The sequence below is a fragment of the Phoca vitulina genome, unplaced genomic scaffold (assembly GCF_004348235.1).
Source record: "Phoca vitulina isolate PV1807 unplaced genomic scaffold, GSC_HSeal_1.0 scaffold19, whole genome shotgun sequence".
In the NCBI taxonomy this organism is placed as follows: Eukaryota; Metazoa; Chordata; class Mammalia; order Carnivora; family Phocidae; genus Phoca; species Phoca vitulina.
Window position 1 is genome coordinate 15,679,404 of NW_022589722.1, and position 24,394 is coordinate 15,703,797.

Below are 24,394 nucleotides of genomic sequence, written 5' to 3' on the forward strand. Positions count from 1 at the left end.
CAGGGTGGGATCTGGAGTTGATATTTTAAACAAATGCTGAATATGATTCTGATAATCAGGTAAATTTGGGAGACACTGGTCTAATCATACATTAAGTGTTTCTGCAATTCTTCTAACTTTCCTTCTCTATTTGGAACAACTATTTGAATGTGAACAATTATATTTCCAGTGTTTGTTAGGAAACCTGGCTTCTTCCCCAAAACATAAAACCTGGTAATAAGGCAATGTGGATAAAAACTCTAATTCATAATTTCCTTTATGCCACTATAAAAGTCACAGAAAAGTTAAATAGCATACTCAAGGTAGATGGTGGGGGAAGCGAGGGATGGGGAACTGTTATTTTGTGCTCAGGCAGTCTGACCTTATAGCCAGGCCATACCACCTTCTCATTCAGCACTGCACAGCCTTTCCAGGGATACCTCTAGGGATGGAGATCTTCTGACTTTAAAAAAGAGCCCTCTTCTATTGTTGGATACCTCTAATTTCTTCCTTGCAATAGATCAAAATCCTTCTTCCTATATATTTCTCACATTTTTTTAGGTCAGCCTTCTAGAGCAGGAACTTCAACCTAAATTCATTCAGGTTCAGGCTTAGTATAAAGAAATAATTGATCTCAGGTTTTTTAAAACACTTGTCTGTTGGACATAGTTGGTCCAGTCTTTGGTTTGCTTTAGATCAATATTAACTAGCTTAATTTCCCCTTCCACCTAATAACAGTTCTCATATTAGAATGCAGTGTCATGTTTCAGGTCAGTCCTCAGCACCTCCTTCCTAGCCCAGAACGCTCGTGTTCTTGGACAAGCTATTTAACCTTTTTGAGACTCAATTTTCTCATCTGTGATTTAAGGATAATAATACTTATTGAAATGATTTTAAGATTAAAGTAATGTAGGATTCTAGGTATTCAATGAGAGGTAGTGTTTCTGTTACCTTGTATCTAAAGGTACATATTTTAAGTATATTATGTGTGTATAACTGCACCTGAAACTTACTATGTATCATCTATAACTAAAATATTTCCCTTCAGCTTTCAAATCAGGGAAGAAGTAACTTTGTTGAAATGACTTGCTTTAAGAAAAACTTTTTAATTTTGTTGCTCATGGTTCTCATTCTTTTCTTAAATGTGTTAGTTTGATTTATAAGATCAAAGTCATATTTTTTGAAAAGTGTTGATTAACTTTGAGAAGTTTATTTTCAAGCTTATAAGCATATTGTCATTTCTAATGCTATTATAAAGGTGATCTTATTTCTATTTTCAGCACTGCAGGGAGTCGGATACTCTCGGTGATAAAGATGCAGCTGATTAAAGGCCAGAACAGCAGGGATCCTTTTTGTAAAGCAGTAGAGGAAGTCACTCAGGATTTGGATTTGAGGATTAAAAATATTATCAATTCTCAACAAGGAGAAGTAGCTGTTAGTACCACTGACATCAGTCCTGCACGGGTAATGAGCTTTTTATTTTTCATTATACTTCTATACAAAACATTATCGCTTCTACTTGTTATAGAAATGTTTTACTATTGCTACTTAAGTCAGAAGAATGTTTTTTCTGTGTTATGAGATATTGAAAATTTAAGTTTCTCAATAGGATTATATAGGATTATGTTTGACTTGAAATAAATCATAACATCTTTGGGCCAAATTGTCTGTATTTGTTAAAGTAGCGTGTTGGATAATCTGCAGTATCCCTTGTAGCACTCGAAATTTATAATTCTTGATGGTTATTAAAGTGTCTTAAAATATTTTTCAATAATTATTCCTATGAAACCATTATTTTTTGCCACTTATTCAAATATGAAATAAGAGCAAGGTTTCTCTGGTTCTGGCCCCAGTACTAGGTACTCTGTAGAACAGCCACAGAAATGGTTTCTATTCAGTTTATTTTTCTTTAATAGAATTTTTTCATCTTTATGATCTGTTGTTTTCTACCTCTATTACCAGCCTACTGCAAACATTAGGAATTTCTCCTATACTTAGAAATCTTTTAACTATATATTCCTAGAATGTTTACCTCTTTCTTTTTTTTTGTACAAACATTGTACAGTACAATAACTATAGTATTATAGGAGAAATTAGCTACCACCTTTTCAGCTCTAAAAAAGAATTTGGCAGTATGTATTATAATCCATTTGTTGCGGTTTAATTCAAGCAACAAAAGCCCCTTTTCCTTAGGTGTGATCGTGATAATCAGTGTATGAAGAAAGACTTCTTATGTTTTATTATTCATCTATTATTATTATACATCTATTTTATTTATCATTATACATCTATTGTTCATCTATTTTCACAGTCCTTGGGAACGATTTTTAGTTATTTTTCTGTAACAATGCATGTTTTCAGATTAATTGGAAGGTGGGACATAGGGGAGACTCTGGGTTGTTGCCCCGTGTGTTTCGTGTGTTAACGCTTCCTGTGACTAGCTTGGCTCAGATGACAACCAGGTTGTTACTATAAGTCTAAATCAGAAACTGTCATACCTCAGATAATTAAGAGCCCCAGTCTCTGCCATTTCCTGTCACAAGAAATAAAGATGCAACCTGGTTCTTAATTTTACGTTTTCAACCAAATCAGAAATCTTTGAAAAATACTATCCAATAATTCTCAGTAAGTTAATATTAAACAATATGGGCTTTTTCTCTGGTACTGATGAAGGGTATATGTTAAGCACATATATTGTGATAAGCCGTTACTATTGTGATAAGCACATATAATGTGATAGCAATCATTACTGTGATAAGCAGTTTGTTAAAATTCTGGTGTAGCTCTACAGTAGTTTGGTCAGCCCAGTAGAGAAGGGAGGCTAAGACCATGTGAAAGACCTCAGATGAAAGCTGAGGAAAGTGGCACAGCTACAACAGATGTCCCAGAAACTTCGATATTTAGGTGCAATGTCTAACATACTGTATGGGTTGGGCACTATCGTTCTATCATTACCCCTATTTTACCAGTGACTTAACTGAAGCACAGTGAGGTTAAGGAACTTTCCCAGAATTATACAGTACATACTACTGGTAAGTTGGTATCAAACCCAGCTAGAGATATCTTCAGAGTTTGTGCTTACATGTGTCTGCATATAATATTATATTATCATCTATTTTCCCTTATTCTGTCTAGTCACTAAGTTTTTCTAGCTCTCCTCTTTTAACCTGCTTTTTCTTTATCTGCACTGTTACTATTTTAGTTCACTGCGACTACCTTCTTCATTTCCAAGCTGGACTATTACAGTCTCTTAATTTGTGGTCCTGTCTCCAGACTTAATAACATTCTTACCCCGGAATGTATTTTATGCATTGCCATCATTTTTTAATAATCTAAATAGGATCATTTATGTTCTTGATTAATAAAGCAAAAGACTTTAACTCTGTAACAGACTGATTTATAATTTCTTTGCCGGATTTATAGAGCTTTCCCAGGTTCATCTCACATAACTCCCTCTCTGTTACCCTGTTCTTCAGCTATATCATGTTAACCTGGTCCTTAAAAGTGCCATGTTCCCTCCCACCCCTGTGTGTCTCCTCCTCCATGAAGCCATCCTTGATTCTAGAGTAAATTGATCACTACCTTTGTGTGCTCCTCTTGTACCATGTATACATTCTGTTAGAAATAACACTTAGTACTTTGTAATGCAGTTGTTGGTTACTTACTTATTTTATCAAGGAGACTATGGGTTCCTTGAGGCAGTGGTTTTTACCTTTGTAACCTTAGCTTCAAACACTGTGCTTAGGACTTGGTGTGTACTTATCAATGGATTACTGAATGAAGAATGTCAACTCATTTTTAATTATTGCATTTGAATAGATCTTTTTTTTTTTTAAGATTTTATTTATTTACTAGAGAGAGAGTGAGAGAGAGCATGAGCTGGGGGAGAGGCAGATGGAGAGGGAGAGGCAGACTCCCCACTGAGCAGGAAGCCTGATGTGGGGCTCAATCCTAGGACCCTGGGATCATTACCCGAGCCGAAGGCAGATGTCTAACCGACTGAGCTACCCAGGTGCCCTGCATTTGAGTAGATTTTTACAACCATCTATGGGGTTGGTATTCACATCAACAGAACCCCATCTCTCTTTGGTATATAAGAAAGAAAAAATACACAGGGAGGCTAAGTCATGAGGCTAGCTAGGGTCACATAGTTAAATAGTTACTAAATTTTCTGACTTAAAGCTAGATGTTATTTTGACCAGAATCAATATCTTTCTGTGATGATACTATTTTCTGTATTTTTTTGTGCTTTGGGAAGGTGATAAGATTGATTTTAGTATGACTTGAGGGAGAAATATTTCATGCCTTAAAGCCATTTCGCATGGTTGATTTTTTATAACTTAAACAAAACAGGAGGAGGAGAACAGCCGCACAAGAAATGGAAAAGAATGGCTGATTGCCCCAACTTTGGTGATTGTTACATTTACTTAATAGTATTTTTTGTTCTAGCCAAAATCTTATGCCATAAACCATGGCACTGCATACTGTGGCAGAGATACTGTGAAAACTTTACTAGTTCTTTTGGATGAAGAAGCAGCCAGTATGCCTACCAAAAACAAAGCAGAGCTTTTATATGATGATGAAAACACAATTCATCATAATGGAACTTCTATTCTTACACTTTTTAGGTAAGTAATGTGGAAGTGATATGTATGTGAATGTTAACTCTAGTCTATAAAGGGAATTAAAAAAAAAAACACCTCATTGATTAAAAAGAAATACATTATGGTAAGAAACTTGGAGACTACAGAAAGTGTGAAGAGAGAAAACAAAAGTGAAAGGGAGATTGAACATTTGGATATGGGAAAGTTTTTATAAAAACAGTATTTTGTGAGAATATGACCGGTATTTTTGTTTTTCTTTTTTTGTGCTTGTTTTTTGCTTTGGAAATATTTATTTCCTTTGCTGTGTATGTCAAAAACTTTGGTGACTACTTTCACTTATATTATCTCAGCCCTCATAACATCTTTCAGTAATAGCCTCACTTCATAAGTAAAAAATTAGACACTTGAGAGACAGAGATTAAGTAATTTGCCTAAGAGAGTACAGTTAGCAAGTAGCAAAAGTGTTGTGCTCCAAAACTTCAGGTCTGTCCTCCAGGTATTGTGCTGCTCTTCATGAGAACAGGAGAGAGCATATACACCAGACTTACATTGGAATTGACATCTGTTGATTCTTCCTTTTATGAAGAAAAATACTTACCAAAGTAGTTTTGGTATTCTGTGCAAGATACTGATACGTTCCAGTTTTAACAACAACTAGGTCAAACATTGAGTAGGTTGGTGATATTTTGCATTAATAAACATTCATTTATAGAAACATGTAAAGTTTTAGAACAATTTTAAATCTTATTTAGTACATTGTGGAGAAACTACAAAGTCATCCTACTTGTTGCTCTCTTCTATTTTTCTCTTTGAAGAGAATCTTTGCAATGGTTTGTCATACAGTGTTGTCCTCCAATTTATTTAAATCTCTTCACCAGCTTTCAATGATTATGCTTTTATATTTGGGCATGATGTAATTCACCCATGTTCTACTTCAAAAGTGTTCAAAGATTTTCCTAACAACAAAAATTTATTTTATCAATGATTTACGAAAAAAGTGGAAAGAAAATGAATCTTTGTTTTTTCTTCTTTTACCTTCTGTTTAACAAAGTTTGCTTTTTAGGTAAAACATAAATGATTAAATTTTCTCTCAGATTCAATTCTACCATTTTTTAAAGAGAAAGTTATTTTGTGTTTATAGAATTTTAGTAAACAAAATCAATCCCTACATCCATTTTAAAGAAGTATTTTTCTCAACCATGTGGCCAAAAATATTTCAATTGTTTACAGTTACCTTAGCATTTGCAATTGTCATTGTGCACACAAGTGCCAATTCATGGTAAAGTGAATTTTTTTCGTGGTCTGCATTAAAATGATAAAATTAAGGACAATGTAGTGTATGAATATAAGTCAATGTAAGGTTATAAACTAGTGGTTCTTAGAATAGACTCTCCTTTATTCTTATATAACAGTCTTTTGAGTTAAAGAGGTTATGACTCTGGCTCTGTTAAACCAGAAAGGAATTTATTGAGGAATCCAGGTTTGTCTGGCTCCAAAGCTCCAGTGTCTTTCTCCATTGTACCTTCTTTGACCGTCCTATTTCTAAACTGTATTGAATTCCCCTGCTACAGCACTTGTCCTTTTTTATTTTAAATTTTAGTTGTGTGGATATCTTATTTCCTTAGGCTTCAGGATGCCTGAATTCAGGGCAGTGAATGAATCTACTTTCTATCCTTCATAATATCTTGCACAGTGCCTTACATATATTAGAAACTCAAATATGTAGTGACTGAATTAATTAACTTAGCAAATTATTAATATTTAGAACTCTCAATAGTAACTCTGACACTTCTATGCAGTATTATAAACACCTAGATTTAGTTGTCTTTTTATTTTATTACTGCTTTTGGGTAAGGGAGGGGTAAAAACAAGTTAAGAAGCTACTCTTGTTTATACATTTTTGCTTTTTTTGGACTTAGATCTCCCACACAAGTGAATAATTCATCAGTGAAACCCCTAAGAGAACGCATCCATAAGTCAATGCAAGAGAAAAAAATTAAGGTATAGTTTAATGTACTGTCATAAAAATGATAAAAATGGTTTTATTTATAGAAGAAATATAGAAACCTGAACTGGATATTATAAATATACATTGTACATGGAACAATAGGAATTAAATGGAAAATGAGTTATGACACTGACATATAGAAACTTTCCTTTTATACAATCTTGGCTAATTAGTCTTTGGCTTATTCCATTTGCTGGACCTAAAATAAGGAAAGGAATAAGCACTTGCTATTGTAAGTGTTCAATAAATATCTATTCAGTGAATGAAGGGGAAAATAAGACATGATTTTCACATTTACATTTCTCACATTTTAAAGTGAATCTTGAGAGACTATATAAATTCCATTTTGTTCCTATCTGAAAACATTATGGCAGAATATCATTAATTGTAGATTAAGACAAGAAGAACATTTCACATTGTTTATTGACTAGATCTATTCTTTATATTTTTATATCTTTATTTGATTTGAACTAAGTTTTCCTGTCCTCATTTCAAACATTTGTGCCTGTAAGGAGCCAATAATATGTTTTTTAAGTGTTTAAAGTTTTCTTGGTCTTATTTTTCAAAAAGAAACTTGGTCTTAACTCATTCAGCATACATTTATTGAGCATCTACTATGTGCTAGATATAGATACTCTTCTATGGTTGGAAATTCATTCATTTGTTCAACAAAATTTTCATGTAAAATTTACAATTACCTTAAATTATCAAACAGTTATTCATCGTGATACAACTTTGAGAACTCTATTTTGTATGCTCTTTATATTCCCGTTTGGACAGTTAGTCCCAATTAGCAGAACTCTTAGTTATCATCTGTTTTATATCCAAAACCCATTTAGTTTATATTAATAAGTCTTGTCTTTCTTTTGGTTATTTTTAGTTGTCAGTACTTAATACCTGTGGAATACATCAAAGTGTTTTATACAATTTTTCTATGAGTAAAATTTGTTAATCCTTTGTTATATTACATAAGTACTTATAGTCAAGGCATAAGATCTTTTTTAAAAAAATCCATTCTTTGGACTTTATTATAACCAGAAATGTAATGTGTAAATTCTTTAATTTTTTTCCCTGCTATGGATACTGACAAACTTTAATATTTTCATTTAAAGATCATTGGGATAATACCCTCTAGTTCCATCCATGTCATTGCAAATGGCAAGATTTCGTTTTTTTCTTAATGACTGAGTAATATTCCATTGTATATATATACCACATCTTCTTTATCCATTCATCTGTTGATGGACATCTGGGATCTTTTCAAGTTTGAACTAGAGGGTCTTATGCTAAGTGAAATAAATCAATGAGAGAAAGACAATTATCATATTATTTCACTCATGTGTGGAATTTAAGAAACAAAACAGAGGAGCATAGAGGAAGGGAGGGAAAAATAAAACAAGACGTAATCAGAGAGGGAGACAAACCATAAGAGACTCTTAACCATAGGAAATAAACTGAGGGTTGCTGGAGGCGAGGGGGATGGGAGAATAGGGTAATGGGGTGATGGGCATTAAGGAGGGCACATGATGTAATGAGCACTGGGTGTTATATGCAACTGATGGATCACTGAACTCTACCTTCTGAAACTAATAATACACTATATGTTAATTAATTGAATTTAAATTAAAAAAGATCATTGGGGTATTTTGTTAGAATTAAGTGAATCAAAATGAAAAATGTCTTATTCTTCAAAATGTATTTGAAGAATAAGAAGGTTGTTTTTTTTTTTTTTAGAAACTGCTAAGAGTCAGCTAATTACTGTAAAATGTATAGACTAATTTAGAAAGTTTTGGGAAGTAGAGGAGAGATTATCTAATACAGTCTCATTTATAGATGTGGAGACCAAAATCCTGAGAAAACACCTTATCCAAGATCTCATAACTACGATCAAATGTTTTATGCCAGTGTGCGAAGCCATGGTTAAATACTAATGAGATTATAATTACATTGCTTCCGTTACCTAATAGTGGAGCTGGCTTAGTCTACTTGGCTCTGACACTAAAATGGCAATAGAGAGAGGAAGGAATTGGTGTTTATGATTGTATTTTACTATATAGCAGTCTTCATAAAAGCAAAGTGTGAAAATAATTGGTTTAGCCAGGTATACAGCTGAACCATAGTCAGCTAAAGTATTTTGTTGGAATAACAAAAAATGTTACTAATATTTACTACTAAGTAACTATGGAAAAGTAGTTTAACAGCTTTTTGTCTTATTATCTGGTTACTTTTGCTCTTTTTGCATATAGTTCTTTTTTTTAGTCATGGAAAGATTATATGATCTACACTTGAAATAGTGTCTTGGAAACAGCCCTTCAAAAATAGAAAATATTAGGGAGGGGCGCCTGGGTGGCTCAGTCGTTAAGCGTCTGCCTTCAGCTCAGGTCATGATCTCAGGGTCCTGGGATCGAGCCCCGCATTGGGCTCCCTGCTCCGCGGGAAGCCTGCTTCTCCCTCTCCCACTCCCCCTGCTTGTGTTCCCTCTCTCTCTCTCTCTCTCTCAAAAAATAAATAAAATCTTAAAAAAAAAAAAAAAGAAAATATTAGGGAACTTAGAATTTTGATGTTGTAGATCGTAATTGTGAAGTATCCATGTCATTATTATATGGGGCAAATTAACTTTTCTTAGATTTTAGTTTCTCATTTATAAATAAAAACAGATACCCCTCTGATCACAAAATCTTGTAAAACCATATTCATTTTAAGTCCTCGAGTTTTATTTCCTACTATTGATTATTAGGAAACTTGTCCATGATGGTCAAATAAACTCCCTTGTGATAGAAATCAGAAGGTTCTTCCGGAACCTTCATGGTTTTGATAGGAACCTTTAGAGAATGTTTACATCCCATTCCCCACACCCCCCATTCCAAGCAGTTTATACAAGTATCCTCATACCTCTTTCTTTTTTAAAATTTTTTTAAATTAACATATAATGTATTATTTGTTTCAGGGGTACAGGTCTGTGATTCACCAGGCTTACACAATTCACAGCACTCACCATAGCACATACCCTCCCCAATGTCCATCACTCAGCCACCCCATCCCTCCTACCCCCCTCCACTTGAGCAACCCTCAGTTTCTTTCCTGAGATTAAGAGGCTCTTATGGTTTGTTTCCCTCTCTGGTTCATCTTGTTTCATTTTTCTCTCCCTTCCCCTATGATCCTCTGTCTTGTTTCTCAAATTCCTCATATCAGTGAGGTCATATGATACTTGTCTTTCTCTGATTGACTTATTTCGCTTAGCATAATACTCTCTAGCTCCATCACATCATTGCAAATGTCAAGATTTCATTTTTTGATGGCTGCATAATATTCCATTGTGTATATATATATATATATATATATATATATATACACACACCACATCTTCTTCTTTATCCATTCATCTGTTGATGGACATCTAGGCTGTTTCCATAGTTTGGCTATTGTCTCATACCTCTTTCTTAAAAGATTTTCAAGAAGATACCTCCTTATATCCCTGTAAATTAATTAGGTTTATTCCTTTCAGTTTGCACATTGGGCAGAACTGGAAAGTCACATGTACAGGTCTTTTCTTTATTCTGAGTCTAATGTTTTTGCCCATATACATACAATTATACATAGAATAATCAGGATTAACTAATTAAGTAACTTGAGTGAACTGATCAGGAAAATACTGGATCTTTAAAACATGGTATAGCTGGGACAGTGAAAATTAGGGCTCAGGTAGTGTGAAAAATAGACTGGCTATAACTCTGGTACCTTTGTAAGCAGTCAGGCAGTCCAATGCTTATGGTGTTAGAAAATTCTTAATTAGATATCCAAGTTTAACGTTTAGAGTCTTAGAAAACTATGAGTATATCCAAATTAAAATGGTAGATTGAGCTTAACTCATAGAATTTCTCTCCCCTTAAAATGTCTATAAAATAGTAACAACTAGCAAAAACATTCACCAAGAACAAACAATGAAGAATAATGCAATTAGATACAATAACTTCAAAAATGATGGCCAAGGAAAGAAACTGAAGATTTCGGAAGGAAGAGGCACAGCATGACTTAGTGACTTAATATAGCCCCAGTCCCTGGATACTCTACTAGTGAGTTGACAAATCCTGAGAATTATCACTAATACTTCCCAAACTGAGGAGCCACCTAAGTGTGTGTATTCTTTTTTTTTTTTTTTTTTCCCTTGTCAGAGAAATAGTAGAAGTGGCAATTAGATAGTAATGTGGCTTAAATGTGAAAAATGAACCCTGGAACTTATACACTTACACAAATGAAGCCTCCAATGTCACATAATGAAATGGGGAAGTTATCCAAATGATCCCCTTCCATTTGAATGAGATATAGTGGCTAAGCAGAGGGAGTAAACCTTCTTATAGTACATATAATGTATAATAAACTCTTAGGAGAGAGTGTAGAACCCAGAAATATTTTCAAACTCTTTCCTCGGCTGAACGCTACTTCTGCCTCCACCACTCCTCAGGCTACTGAAAAATAAGGACTAACAGAAAGTATGCAGCCTTCAAAATGTAACTGAGGAGAAAATAAAATGCTCTCAGATAAGGAGGGAACAGAAATCACTCACAGACGTGGAGGCTTCTGTGTTGAACTAGGATATAGTAGGTCATGGCAGAATACCATTTCTGCTATAATAACAAAATAAAAAGCAGATAAATAGGTGAGAATATATTTTAAAGACATAAGAAAGCTATGTAAGCAAAACAGTTTAAGTAAACTAAAAATCGGAGGGGGGTAAAGTCCTTCTGAGGTGAGCAGCTTATTATCGGCTGCTTTCTTCCCTGGGATTATTTACCAGTTTTAGGTATGAGCCAGGGATTGATGCTGGCCCACGTGAAAGACCTCTACTGAGGGAAAGAGGAACCAACAAATACTGTGGGTATCTTGAGGTGATGGCAACAATTTGGAAACTTTAGGAGCCCTGAATTCATGGTTATTTTTACCTATTACACATATGCTGGATTTTGAAACTGAGTGGGAGGCTAAGAAACTTCAATTTGGTAAACTAAAATCACCTATGCTCTTGAGATAGCTAGAATACAAGGCTCTGCTTGAGGAGTGGGATCTGCCTTCAACACATGGCTGTCTCCTTTCACATATTTGTCATACTCGGAAATGAAGTAAGATGGGAGGCCAAAGAGCATAATGTAAAAACCTCTGAAGGGCAGACTGAATCCTCCAGACTTCTAGGTCCGAAACGATAGAAATCCACAAAGTTCTTGACTGAAAGCCTGGGAGGGTCATTCCCAAGGAAGAGATAAGAACCAGAAGTCAAAATGTAATTGATGACAAGTGCAACCTAGCTCTTAGTCAACTCAGTCCCTGACTGCATTGAGGTTATCAGCCCTTTGCTGTCTGCTTAATAGAAACAAAGGAAACCCTTCTAGATAGAAGAAGGTTCTTCATCTGGAGCCTCTACAGTTTCTTTATACACAGTGTCCAGCATGAAATAAAATATACTGGACATGAAAAGAGATAGGAAGATTTGTCTTTTAATTAAGATAGAAAACCAGTAATAGTGGCAGACTTACAAAAATCCAGATATTTGAATTAGCTGATGAGGAATTAAAAATTTTTCAACATGTAAAAGTAATTATAGGAAAAGACAGGCAAAATGGATGAAAAATTGGGGAATTCCAGCAGAGAATTAAAATCTGTAAAACTGTATAGATATTCCAGAACTGTAAAAACTTATCTGAAATTAAGAACTCATTACATGAGCTTAATAGTAAACTGGACAGAGCATTAGGTGGCAAACCTGGACTTGAAGATGGGTCATTAGAAAAATTAGAAAAAGTCTAACATGTGCCTAATTAGAGTCCCAGAATGAGAGGAGAAAATAGGAAAGAAATGGTATCTCTAGAGGATATAATGATTGTAATTTTTTTCCAAAGCTTAATTGGTTCTTTTACATCAGGTGGTAGAAGACATGGGGAACAGATGTGAGGTCTTTTTTACTAATATAAAGTTGCATGTGGGTTCCAATATTACAGACCCAGCAAACAAAAAATGTCCCAGAGTCCTTTGAGAATCCATTTGCAGCACATAAAAGTGCCACAGGGTGGGGCACCTGGGTGGCTCAGTTGGTTAAGCATCTGCCTTCGACTCAGGTCATGATCCCAGGGTCCTGGGATTGAGCCCCACATCAGGCTCCCTGCTCAGCGGCGAGTCTGCTTCTCCCTCTTCCTCTGCACACCCCCCGCCCCCCGGCTCGTGTGCGTGCTCTTGCTTTATCTCAAATAAATAAATAAAATCTTAAAAAAAAAAAGTGCCACAGGGTATAGATGATAAAGCTTTGTTCTAGAATAGTGCTCTCCAGTAGAACTTTCTATGGAAATGTTCTGTGTGCTAACACACAAGCATTTGAAATGTGGCCATTGCAACTGAGGCAGTGGATTTTTAATTTTATTTAATTTTAATTGATGAATAACATGTGGCTAGCATATTAAAACAGTTGTAGTTCTGGTAGATTAGAGATACCTACAAAAGGAATAATGGGAGACCAATGAGTAGAGGAAATGGTGCTCTGACTGTGTGAGATGAGAATAAGATTTAAATAGGCAGAGAGAATGGAAGAGAGACTTCCAGGTGGAGCAAATAACCTGATGAAAGTATTAGATTATATCACTCGTATAGACTATATATTGGGTAGTTGTACAAAATAAGTGAATAAATAGTGTGGGTCAAGTTTAAGGAAAATATGGCTTTTGTGGTTTTAAGGAACAGTTATTTTTTGTAGGGCTTATTGTAAGGATATATGTGTAAGAACCTGAGAAAGGTGGACTATTTAAGAACTTTAAAGGGCCAGTGGATATAATGGGGCTTAAGGATTCAGCTGCATGATTCTCAGTACCTAAATGTGATTTAGGTTTTCTCTGTGTGTATGCATCTCTCTTGTTCTTTACCAAATGGTTTCACCACTCTGTTGAACAGAGTAGAGTTTACTTTGTACGTGTTTTTCTGTCTCAAAGCTTTTGTCCTCGGGGTGATTTAGCTGTTCTTTGCCAGTCTACTTCTCTCATTTCTGTATCATATGGTTTTCTTTCTCTCTATTAAAGAGTAGAATCCATTCTGTAAATCTTTTTTCTTCCTCCAAGCCTTTGCTTACTCATGTCTGTGTTCCCTTATACCTTCCTCTTGCATATATCTGTTATAGTCTTAAAATTTTACTTAATTAATTCATTCAGCAAATATGTATCAAATGCCTCCTGGGCTATGTCCTAGGCACTGGAGATACATCAGTGAACAAAACAGGCAAAAACGCCTGCCCTCTTGGACAAGTCTTCCCCAGGTATTTGTGGGGCTGGGGAACAAGAATTTAAACAGAAGTCCTTGGCCCATCCCTACACCCCCTTTCAACCCTTGTTCTGTTCCACACCCTTAGGGATACTCCACCAAGAGGTGTGCACACTCTATTCCCCATAACCCTCGCCATAAATAGTCAGCCCTTGAGCCTAGAGGAAGAGGCCAGCGCAAGTCCAGTAAGGAGGGGAGGGCCACAGGAAGGCTGGAGCAGGTCACCACCAGTTGCCAAACTAAGGGTTTTGTTCGTGGAGCTTACATTTTAGTTGGGAGAGGCAAATAATGAACAAAATGAACAAGTGAATTATGTGGAACATTAGAAGGTGCTGTGGAGTGAAATAAAGCTGGGGAAGGGAGTTAGGAGAGTATGTTCCTGTGTGTGTGTTTTGGTTTTAGATAGGATGCTCAGTAGAGGTCTCTTTGAGAAGGTGACATTTAGCAAAGACTTTAAGAGAGTGAGCAGCTTTTTTCATTATAATGGATATGGGATGTTTTTATTAGACTGAACTAAAGTTGAATTCATTGGGCTGAAATAATGAAGTTGGTATTTATTGAGTACCTACTAAGTGTCAAGTGTTGTATTAGACATTTTATATCCTTCATCCCAATTAATCCTTGTTCAATTCTAGAAGGCATCATTTTCTAGATCTTATAGTTAGTAAGTAAAAGAGCAAGGATTTGTATTCAGGTATAAGACTTCAAAGACTTTATGCTGTTTACAAAGAATAAATAAAGGCATAGTAATTATAGTGAAGAGTCATAAAAAAAGTAATGCTACTATTTAGGTTGAAAAAATTATCTCTCTGCTATTTAACAAAATAAATGAAATTTCACTGATGAAGAAATGGGTTATTTGATGTATTTACAATCCATATACCATGAAGGGTAGCAAATCTGTTCTTTTGAAAAGATAATAATGTAAGAATGAAAAGATAAATTTAGAATATTTATTTTCAGTTCCATATTTAATAAGTATGTTGAGAATAATCTCCTTTTTCAAACTTGTTGATATATTTATCAGCCTAATGGGGCTTAGCACTTTCATTATCTTATTAATGTAGCTAACTCCAGGAATGACTGTGATTTTTCAGTATTTTGACTCATTTGTTTTAATTTAACTGGAGTCAGGCTTTCCTATGTGAAGTACTATTTTCCTCAAACTGGGAACCTACTAATAATTCCAATTTAAAAAGAGCTTGTGGCAAAAGGACTTTTCCAATTCTTGGCAAGTTTGAAGTTCATTGCAATTTTACTGTGGATAGAAATCTTTCCAAAGGGGGGAAATCACTCTACAAAGGAAAATGTTCAATCCTTTTCTCTCATGTGACTTGAACGTAAAATGATTTTAACAGCCATGTATGAATCTGGACATTATTCTTAGTTCTTTAGTACTTCAAAAGCACTTTCAAGAGGGAATTGTTTTGCTTGTTTGTGATTCCAAATCAAATACACAGAGAGATTTGGAAGATTTGCAACAGGAAGTAATCTCGGTTCTATGTAGCCACTAATCCTGTGCGAAAAATTCAACTTTTATGAACAAAGGAAAAGCAATCTCTGTTAAATTATAAATAAAAGCCAGTGCAGCTTGTATTGTTTTAATAACTAAAATGAAGATGCTGATTATAAGTTCAGTTTTTGAGTTGCATTCCTAGAATAATTTTAGAGCTGGCCTGGTCCTGAGGAATCTAATTTAACAGATTTCTTACTCTACAGAAAAACTGTTTTCAGAGATATTATTACATTAATTAATTGCACGATATCTACATGGATCTCTAGAACATATATAGTCCTTTCAAATTTATTTAATTCTGACAGTTCTGTGAGATAAATATTATTCCCATTTATGTGTGGATAAGTGAGAGAGGTTCAGAGGTTTACCCAAAATCATTTAGTTTATAAGTGATAAGGCCAGTATTAGAACGCAGGTCTTTTAACTGCAAATCTGCTGCCTTTTCCATCACATCATTGTCTTTTTGTGCTGATCTTTTTAGCCAGATATCACATTGTTGGCTGCAGTCAGGTTCATGATCAATGAAAATCTCTAGGTCTTTTTCATATGTTGCTTTTAAGTCAGGTTTTCCTCACCCTCATCTGTAATTGATATTTTGAACTTAAATACAGGACTTTGTTTACCCTCACTCATTTGCATCTTATTGTTTTCTACTTATGGTTCTAGCTTTCTGACATCTTTTCAATCTTGAGTCTGTTATCCAATTTATTATTTCTTTCAGCTGTGTGTCAACAGCAGATTTTATAAGTGGAATGTCTTTGTAATTATAGGAGCCATCTTAGTAATCTCTTTAGTATTCTATGTGCGTATAGTTGGAATTAATAAGTCATAACTGATAAAAAATGATTTTTGTACAGGGCAGGGAAAAGAAAACTCATATATAATCTTTTACAAAAAGAAAAAAAATACCTTCAATGTAACTACTCAGTTATTTCTTTTTTTTTTCTGAATAAATTTTGGAATTTAGTTAATATTCGTGTACAATTTTTATGAACAATATCAGTAACAACAAAAAGTCTCTTGCAACAATATAGGTGGTTATTGATAAAAACTATGAACAGGGTGTTAAATTAGGAAAGAAAAGGGCACCTAGGTGGCTCAGTTGTTAAGCGACTGCCTTCGGCTCAGGTCATGATCCTGGAGTCCCAGGATCGAGTCCCGCATCGGGCTCTCTGCTCAGCAGGGAGTCTGCTTCTCCCTCTGACCCTCCCCTCTCTCGTACTCTCTCTTCCATTCTCTCTCTCAAATAAATAAATAAAATCTTTTAAAAAAAAAATTAGGAAAGAAAGGAGTGCAAGAGACATAACAAAAGGCAAATGAGCAAGCTTGAATTTGATAGGTACAAATTCAAGGTACATAGGTACAAAATATAAGAATTAAAAATTATAACCAGGAATCCTGGAGAAATTTCAATTTTTTAAATAGAATTAGCATAAATCTGAAAAATTTGAATGACTGTAAAATATTTGTGGGCAGTAAAGTTGAGGGGTGAGTGTATTATACATTTGTCAAACACACAGAATGTACAACACCGAGAGTGAACCTTAATGGAAATTATGAACTTTGGGATGATGATGTACCATGCATTTGAGCACCTGAAAGATATCAATGATAAATAACCCTCCTTCAATTTCCTTGTTCTTCAAGTCAGGTAAAATTAAGATATTTAAGGTTTTAATATGCTATGCAAACAGGGGCAGCTAGTCAATTACATGCATATTTACAAATAACAAGAGTTTTACTACAGGGGATGGAAATTTTAAGCTCTTTTCTCCACAAGTGACTCAATTCTGACTACTCTTGTAGTGCTACATTCCCAGTAAAGAGAGGGTTATTAATTTGATTGATCAAAAATCAGTGATTGGACCACAGTGAGTACTGGACATTCCTTATTTTGTCTTAATAGGAGTGAAACAGAAAATGGCTATTTAGAAAGTTCTGAATCACACTTATACTGACTTTGTGTGTTTAATTGCACTGTTTTGTTTCTTATTTTAAAGAGTACGTGACCCTAAAGTATGTGGGTCTTTAGATCAATTACTTTTACAATACCACCCAAGTCTTTTTGTATCACATAACTTTCATCTTCAATCATTTTCAAAGCTCTCAGAAAAACAATTTGAGGTAAATGTAATAAATTATAAGATAGAAATTTTCAATGTCAAGGTATGCTATTAGTATTATAGTAATATACATTTTTTTTGCTTTTTTAAAAATTTTATTATGTTATGTTAATCACCATACATTACATCATTAGTTTTTGATGTAGTGTTCCATGATTCATTGTTTGTGTATAACACCCAGTGCTCCATTCAATATGTGCCCTCTTTAATACCCATCACCAGGCTAGCCCATCCCCCCACTCCCCTCCCCTCTAGAACCCTCAGTTTGTTCCTCAGAGTCCATAGTCTTTCATGGTTTGTCTCCCCCTCCGATTTCCCTCCTTCACTTTTCCCTTCCTACTATCTTCTTTTTTTAACATATAATGTATTATTTGTTTCAGAGGTACAGGTCTGTGATTCAACAGTCTTACACAATTCACAACGCTCACCATAGCACATACCCTCCCCAGTGTCTATCACCCAGCCACCCCATGCCTCCCACCGCCCACCACTCCAGCAACCCTCAGTTTGTTTCCTGAGATTAAGAATTCCTCATATCAGTGAGATCATATGATACATGTCTTTCGCTGATTGACTTATTTCGCTCAGCATAATACCCTCCAGTTCCATCCACGTCATTGCAAATGGCAAGATTTCAGGTTTTTTTGATGGCTGCATAATATTCCATTGTATATATATACCACCTCTTCTTTATCCATTCATCTGTTGATGGACATCTTGGCTCTTTCCATAGTTTGGCTATTGTGGACATTGCTGCTATAAACATCAGGGTGCACATACCCCTTCAGATCCCTACATTTGTATCTTTGGGGTAAATGCCCGGTAGTGCAATTGCTGGGGAGTAGGGTAGCTCTATTTTCAACTTTTTGAGGAACCTCCATAGTGTTTTCCAGAGTGGCTGCACCAGCTTGCATTCCCACCAACAGTGTAGGAGGGTTCCCCTTTCTCCGCATCCCCGCCGACATCTGTTGTTTCCTGACTTGTTAATTTTATTTATTTATTTATTTATTTTTTAAAGATTTTATTTATTTATTTGACAGAGAGATAGCGAGAGCAGGAACACAAGCAGGGGGAGTGGGAGAGGGAGAAGCAGGCTTCCCGCCTAGCAGGGAGCCCGATGTGGGACTCGATCCCAGGACCCTGGGATCATGACCTGAGCCGAAGGCAGACGCTTAATGACTGAGCCACCCAGGCACCCCTGGCTTGTTAATTTTAGCCATTCTGACTGGTGTGAGGTGGTATCTCATTGAGGTTTTGATTTGGATTTCCCTGATGCCGAGCGATGTTGAGCACTTTTTCATGTGTCTGTTGGCCATTTGGATGTCTTCTTTGGAAAAATGTCTGTTCATGTCTTCTGCCCATTTCTTGATTGGATTGTTTATTCTTTGGGTGTTGAGTTTAATAAGTTCTTTATAGATTGTGGATACTAGCCCTTTATCTGATATGTCATTTGCAAATATCTTCTCCCATTCTGTTGGGTGTCTTTTGGTTTGGTTGACTGTTTCTTTTGCTGTGCAAAAGCTTTTTATCTTGATGAAGTCCCAATAGTTCATTTTTGCCCTTGCTTCCCTTGCCTTTGGCAATGTTTCTAGGAAGAAGTTGCTGCGGCTGAGGTCACAGAGGTTGCTGCCTGTGTTCTCCTTTAGGATTTTGATGGACTCCTGTCTCACATTTAGGTCTTTCAACCATTTGGAGTCTATTTTTGTGTGTGGTGTAAGGAAATGGTCCAATTTCATTCTTCTGCATGTGGCTGTCCAATTTTCCCAACACCATTTGTTGAAGAGACTGTCTTTTTTCCATTGGACATTCTTTCCTGCTTTGTCAAAGATGAGTTGACCATAGAGTTGAGGGTCCATTTCTGGGCTCTCTCTTTTGTTCCATTGATCTATGTGTCTGTTTTTGTGCCAGTACCATACTGTCTTGATGATGACAGCTTTGTAATAGAGCTTGAAGTCTGGAACTGTGATGCCACCAGCTTTGGTTTCCTTTTTTCAACATTCCTCTGGCTATTCGGGGTCTTTTCTGTTTCCATACAAATATTAGGATGATTTGTTCCATTTCTTTGAAAAAAGTTGATGGTATTCTGATAGGGATTGCATTAAATGTGTAGATTGCTCTAGGTAGCCTTGACATCTTCACAATTTGTTCTTCCAATCCATGAGCATGGAACGTTTTTCCATTTCTTTGTGTCTTCCTCAGTTTCTTTCATGAGTATTTTATAGTTTTCTGAGTACAGATTCTTTGCCTCTTTGGTTAGATTTATTCCTAGGTATCTTATGGTTTTGGGTGCAATTGTAAATGGGATCGACTCCTTAATTTCTTTTTCTTCTGTCTTGTTGTTGGTGTATAGGAACGCCACTGATTTCTGTGCATTGGTTTTATATCCTGCCACTTGACTGAATCCCTGTATGAGTTCTAGCAGTTTTGGGGTGGAGTCTTTTGGGTTTTCCACATAAAGTATCATATCATCCACATAAAGTATCATATCATCATAGCAAAGAGTGAGAGTTTGACTTCTTTGCCGATTTGGATGCCTTTGATTTCTTTTTGTTGTCTGATTGCTGTGGCTAGGACTTCTAATACTATGTTGAATAGCAGTGGTGATAGTGGACATCCCTGCCATGTTCCTGACCTTAGGGGCAAAGCTCTGTTTTTCCCCATTGAGAATGATATTCGCTGTGGGTTTTTCATAGATGGCTTTTATGATATTGAGGTATGCCCCCTCTATCCCTATACTCTGAAGAGTTTTGATCAAGAAAGGATGCTGTACTTTGTCAAACCCTTTTCTGCATCTACTGAGAGGATCATATGGTTCTTGTTCTTTCTTTTGGACATAAGTATCCTAAGATTACCATTGAACTGTTGTGGTTCTTATGTTTTGATATTTTTATAAATAATATATTTTATGGTGAATAAAGTGGTTAACTATTTCCTTTCACATCTGAATCCATTCTCAGTATTTTAAGAATCCATAGCCTTGCAATTCTGGTTTTCTGAAATTACCCTACTGTCACTGAGGCTCACGAATTTCTCTATAGGAGGCCTGAGAGAGGAAATCTATGTAAGGAGGGCTATGACACTTATTTTGTGACTGTATTTACATAGCAAGGAAAGGTTTTTACTTAGTTGTTTGTCAAAAATTACTAAAAATAACACAGCTTTCTAAGGAAATGTTTATTTTTGCTGACCATGAGATTGAGAAAACATCAATTTTCTGTCCTAAATAATATAATTATTGTATTTTTATTTAGAATGTTCTATGGGGGTTGCTGATAAAGGTTTTGTGGTGGGATGCTCAAGTCCTCCAAGCCACTCCCCGGTGCATTCACTATCTGGGTACCACGAAAGTGATCCTAGGCAGCCACTTAGCATTCATTTGCCTTCATGGTCTTATCATACTCTTTATAAGTCATTATGGGCAATAAGTTTATAATTCTGTCTAAGCAGTAACTCTGGTGAAATGAAAGAAATGTTGTGTAATGTCACAGATAATAATAATGATGATAATAATAATAAAGATAATGTCAACAGTGCTGGTTTTGCAGATAGCAATAAAAGGTTTTTGATAATGTTATTACAGTAACGACGTGATATAGTATAAACTTTACAGAGTTCATTTTATTAACAAAATTTATTTTAATAACTTTATCATTTGCTTTAATTCTGTTTTTATGGAATTAATAAAGTCCAGAAAGGTCTAGTTAAAACCTTTGGTTATATTTTAGGGCATCTCATGATGGAAACTGTATAATAGTAGTTGTATTCATAGAGATTCAAGAAGATATTGTGTTGTAGTCCATCATCCATAATCAAGAGCTTACTCTCTTATACTTTTTAAAATAGTTTTTGATCGAATCATGGAACACTACATCAAAAGCTAATGATGTAATGTATGGTTACTAACATAACATAATAAAATAAAATAAAAATAAATAAATAAATAAAATAAAACCAAACATAAAAAAAAATAGTTTTTGATCTTTAACATTTTCACATTTTTTTCAATTTTGTGAATTTTTGTGCTTAAGATAGAAGATATCAAATTCCAATTGTCTAAATTTTCAAGCAAATTAAACATAATTTTTAGTGATCTGGGAACTGGAGCCAGAAGGATATAGAACTTGATACCAGAACAATATAAAACTTGTCATCCTGGAAACACTTGCTTTTTTTTTTTTTTTTTTTTAAGATTTATTTATTCATTTGAGAGAGAGAAAAAGAGAACAGTGAGAGCGAAAGCATGGGGGAGGGGCAGAGGTAAAGGGAAAAGGAGAGAAGCAGACTCCCTGCTGCCTTGGAGCCTGACCTGGAGCTCAATCTCAAGACCCTGAGATCATGCCTTGAGCTGAAATCAAGAGTTGGGCAGTTAACAAATTGAGCCACCCAGGCACCCCCTGGAAACACTAGCTTTTATGAAGCAACTGGATTAACCTAATTTCTTTTAAACTGTAGTCTGTGGATTTCACTGCCATTATCTTTGCTAACATCTAAGTTGGTTAATGCAATGACCCCTCTGAATGTATAACATAATATTTAAATACTGAATATGAAATAGAAAATTGTGCTGTTTCAGACTTTATGAACAACATATTATCAATCAGTATTTTGTAAGTAATTTCAGCATAATATAGTTATGCTTTGAAGTGTTAAATTTTTGAATTGTTGAGGTCTTCTTTATTTATTCATTTATCTGAAATTTAAACATCTACTTCTGAAAAGGATTTGACATCTCAATTTGAAGCTATCTCTCCATGATAACTGAATGTCATTACACATCAGCTGTAATTATTGAAATTTGCATTATCCGTATAGATTACTTTGTTCTGAAATTAATTTCTATCCCTAAAATGGCCACTGGTTTTATGTTTGCAGAATACATTTCCAAAACTACTTTTTTGACATCCTTTTTTGTGGTTAAGAATTAAATTTAGCTTTCTGATTTTCTCCTACTTATGATCTTTGAAGATAAATGCAAGAGTTTATTTTGAATATTTGACCATTAAATCACTTGGTCAAATCTTCCTAGAATGGTATATTTGAATTGTCTTTATTATTTTCCTAAATATGGAAGTAGTCACATATTCTGGAGTCTAAAATTGATTTTTCTAAACTGTTAAAAAGTATAAAAAGTGTGCGTAAAGCTGGTATTACTGAAAAGAACAAAAATGCCAGTGTAACAATGGATGAGTTTGTAAACTATGAAACATCAAGGGTTAACAGTTTCCAATGAATAATGGAATTTTTAAGGGAAATTTTATATCTTGATTACCATAGAGTGTATTTCTATCTGGATGAAAAAATAAATCAAAATAAATCAAATAAAATAAATTGCGTACTTTCTTCTTTCTTCCTGTTACTAGATGAAACAAACCTTAATTAGATCCCAGTTTGCTTGTACCTATAAAGATGACTGCACAATAAGCAAGGGTAAGTGGAATGATGTTAATTCAGCATCCAAGCCTTTGTATGTACTTCACATGGAAAATGACCTTTCTGGTAATTGAGCTTTTTTGAGTAATTAAATAACTCTTTAATTCTAGTATATTAATTGTTTTTTTAAAGATTTTATTTATTTATTTGAGAGAGAGACAAAGAAAGCACACACGCACACGAGAGAGAGCATAAGCAGTGGGAGGGGCAGAGGGAAAAGCCAGCTCCCCCCTTAGCAGGGAGCCCGTGTGTTGGCTTGATCCCAGGGCACTGGGATCATGATCTGAGCAGAAGGCAGATGTTTAACTGACTGAGCCACCCAGGCACCCCAAATTGGTTTTAACTTAAGTAAAACGAGATTTTGTTTTACAAAGTATGAAATGTGAAATGTAAAGGTTTGTATTTTTAAGACCTGGGTTTATTTAAAAAGTTAAATCTAGGTACACATCTAAGGAGGAATAGGACACAGTTTGATTTAACTAAATGTACTTAAGAAATAACTTGTAGCATTTAAGGATTAAGTGTCATGCATTCAAAGAAAGTAAATATTTGTTGTTTGCTGGGATAAAAAAATGATATGGTAAAATGAAAAGCAATGTGCTAGTAATGTAGCTGTATTTGTTAATCATGTGACTTACAGCATTATGTGATTGCAAATAAAATTTTTGAATATTCTTTAGCGATTTTTGAAGTTTACTGTAAAATTTTCACATGTAATTCTAAATATTATGTAATTTCTTTCCTCTTTTCATCTTGCATAACAGAAGGTATAAATTCATCTGTTGGAAGGCCAACAATTGGAACAAGTTCTGGAAATGTTCATCTGGACAGAAGTAAAAGTGAAAAAGTAACAAGAAAATCAAGTAGTCAGACAGGAAATAAAAGCTCAAAAAGGAAACAGGTGGATTTAGATGATAAAAATGATCTCTGTGATAATGGAAATGAACCACCTCAACATAAAAATGTTAAGATACCTGAGACATCAAACAATTTCCAGAATAAATTGTGTGGCAAAGTAGCCAGAGTAGCAAAAAACAAGTGTACAGCCAAGGACAAATTGATTACTGGCCAGACAAAGTTAACTCAATTTTTTAGACTATGAATTTGTTTTTTATGTGCTTTAGATTTCTGTATATATTAAACTATTCACCAAAGCCATCTACTTAATTTTTAAGAGAGCAAGGTGTAAGTTATGATTCTTTATTATATTGGTCTGAAGTGTATATAAGGTTAGTATGTTAAGCATTTACAAAATACTAGTAAGTCGTAATTATGCAGAATATTCACAAAGTTTAATGCACAGATCAAGCATATCATTTAGGCTACAGATATATGTTAATAGCTGCTTTCTTTTAAAACAGACATTTAAAATAATACAAGTCATAGTAGTGTTAAGGGCTTTTTCCCCGACAGACAATTACATGATCTTGTTTTCTTCAGA

General features: G+C 34.8%; 1 protein-coding gene across 1 annotated transcript in view; it reads left to right on the forward strand.

Moving 5' to 3' along the window:
* Positions 1 to 24,391, forward strand: part of PARPBP (PARP1 binding protein) — a 65,674-nt gene extending 41,283 nt beyond the window's left edge. The window contains exons 7-11 of the mRNA XM_032416544.1: positions 1,260 to 1,443; positions 4,429 to 4,607; positions 6,503 to 6,584; positions 22,884 to 22,950; positions 23,718 to 24,391. Of these exons, the coding sequence (XP_032272435.1) occupies positions 1,260 to 1,443; positions 4,429 to 4,607; positions 6,503 to 6,584; positions 22,884 to 22,950; positions 23,718 to 24,055 (850 nt within the window). The 3' untranslated portion in view covers positions 24,056 to 24,391. The remainder of the gene's footprint in view (positions 1 to 1,259; positions 1,444 to 4,428; positions 4,608 to 6,502; positions 6,585 to 22,883; positions 22,951 to 23,717) is intronic.
* The last annotated feature ends 3 nt before the right edge of the window (positions 24,392 to 24,394 follow it).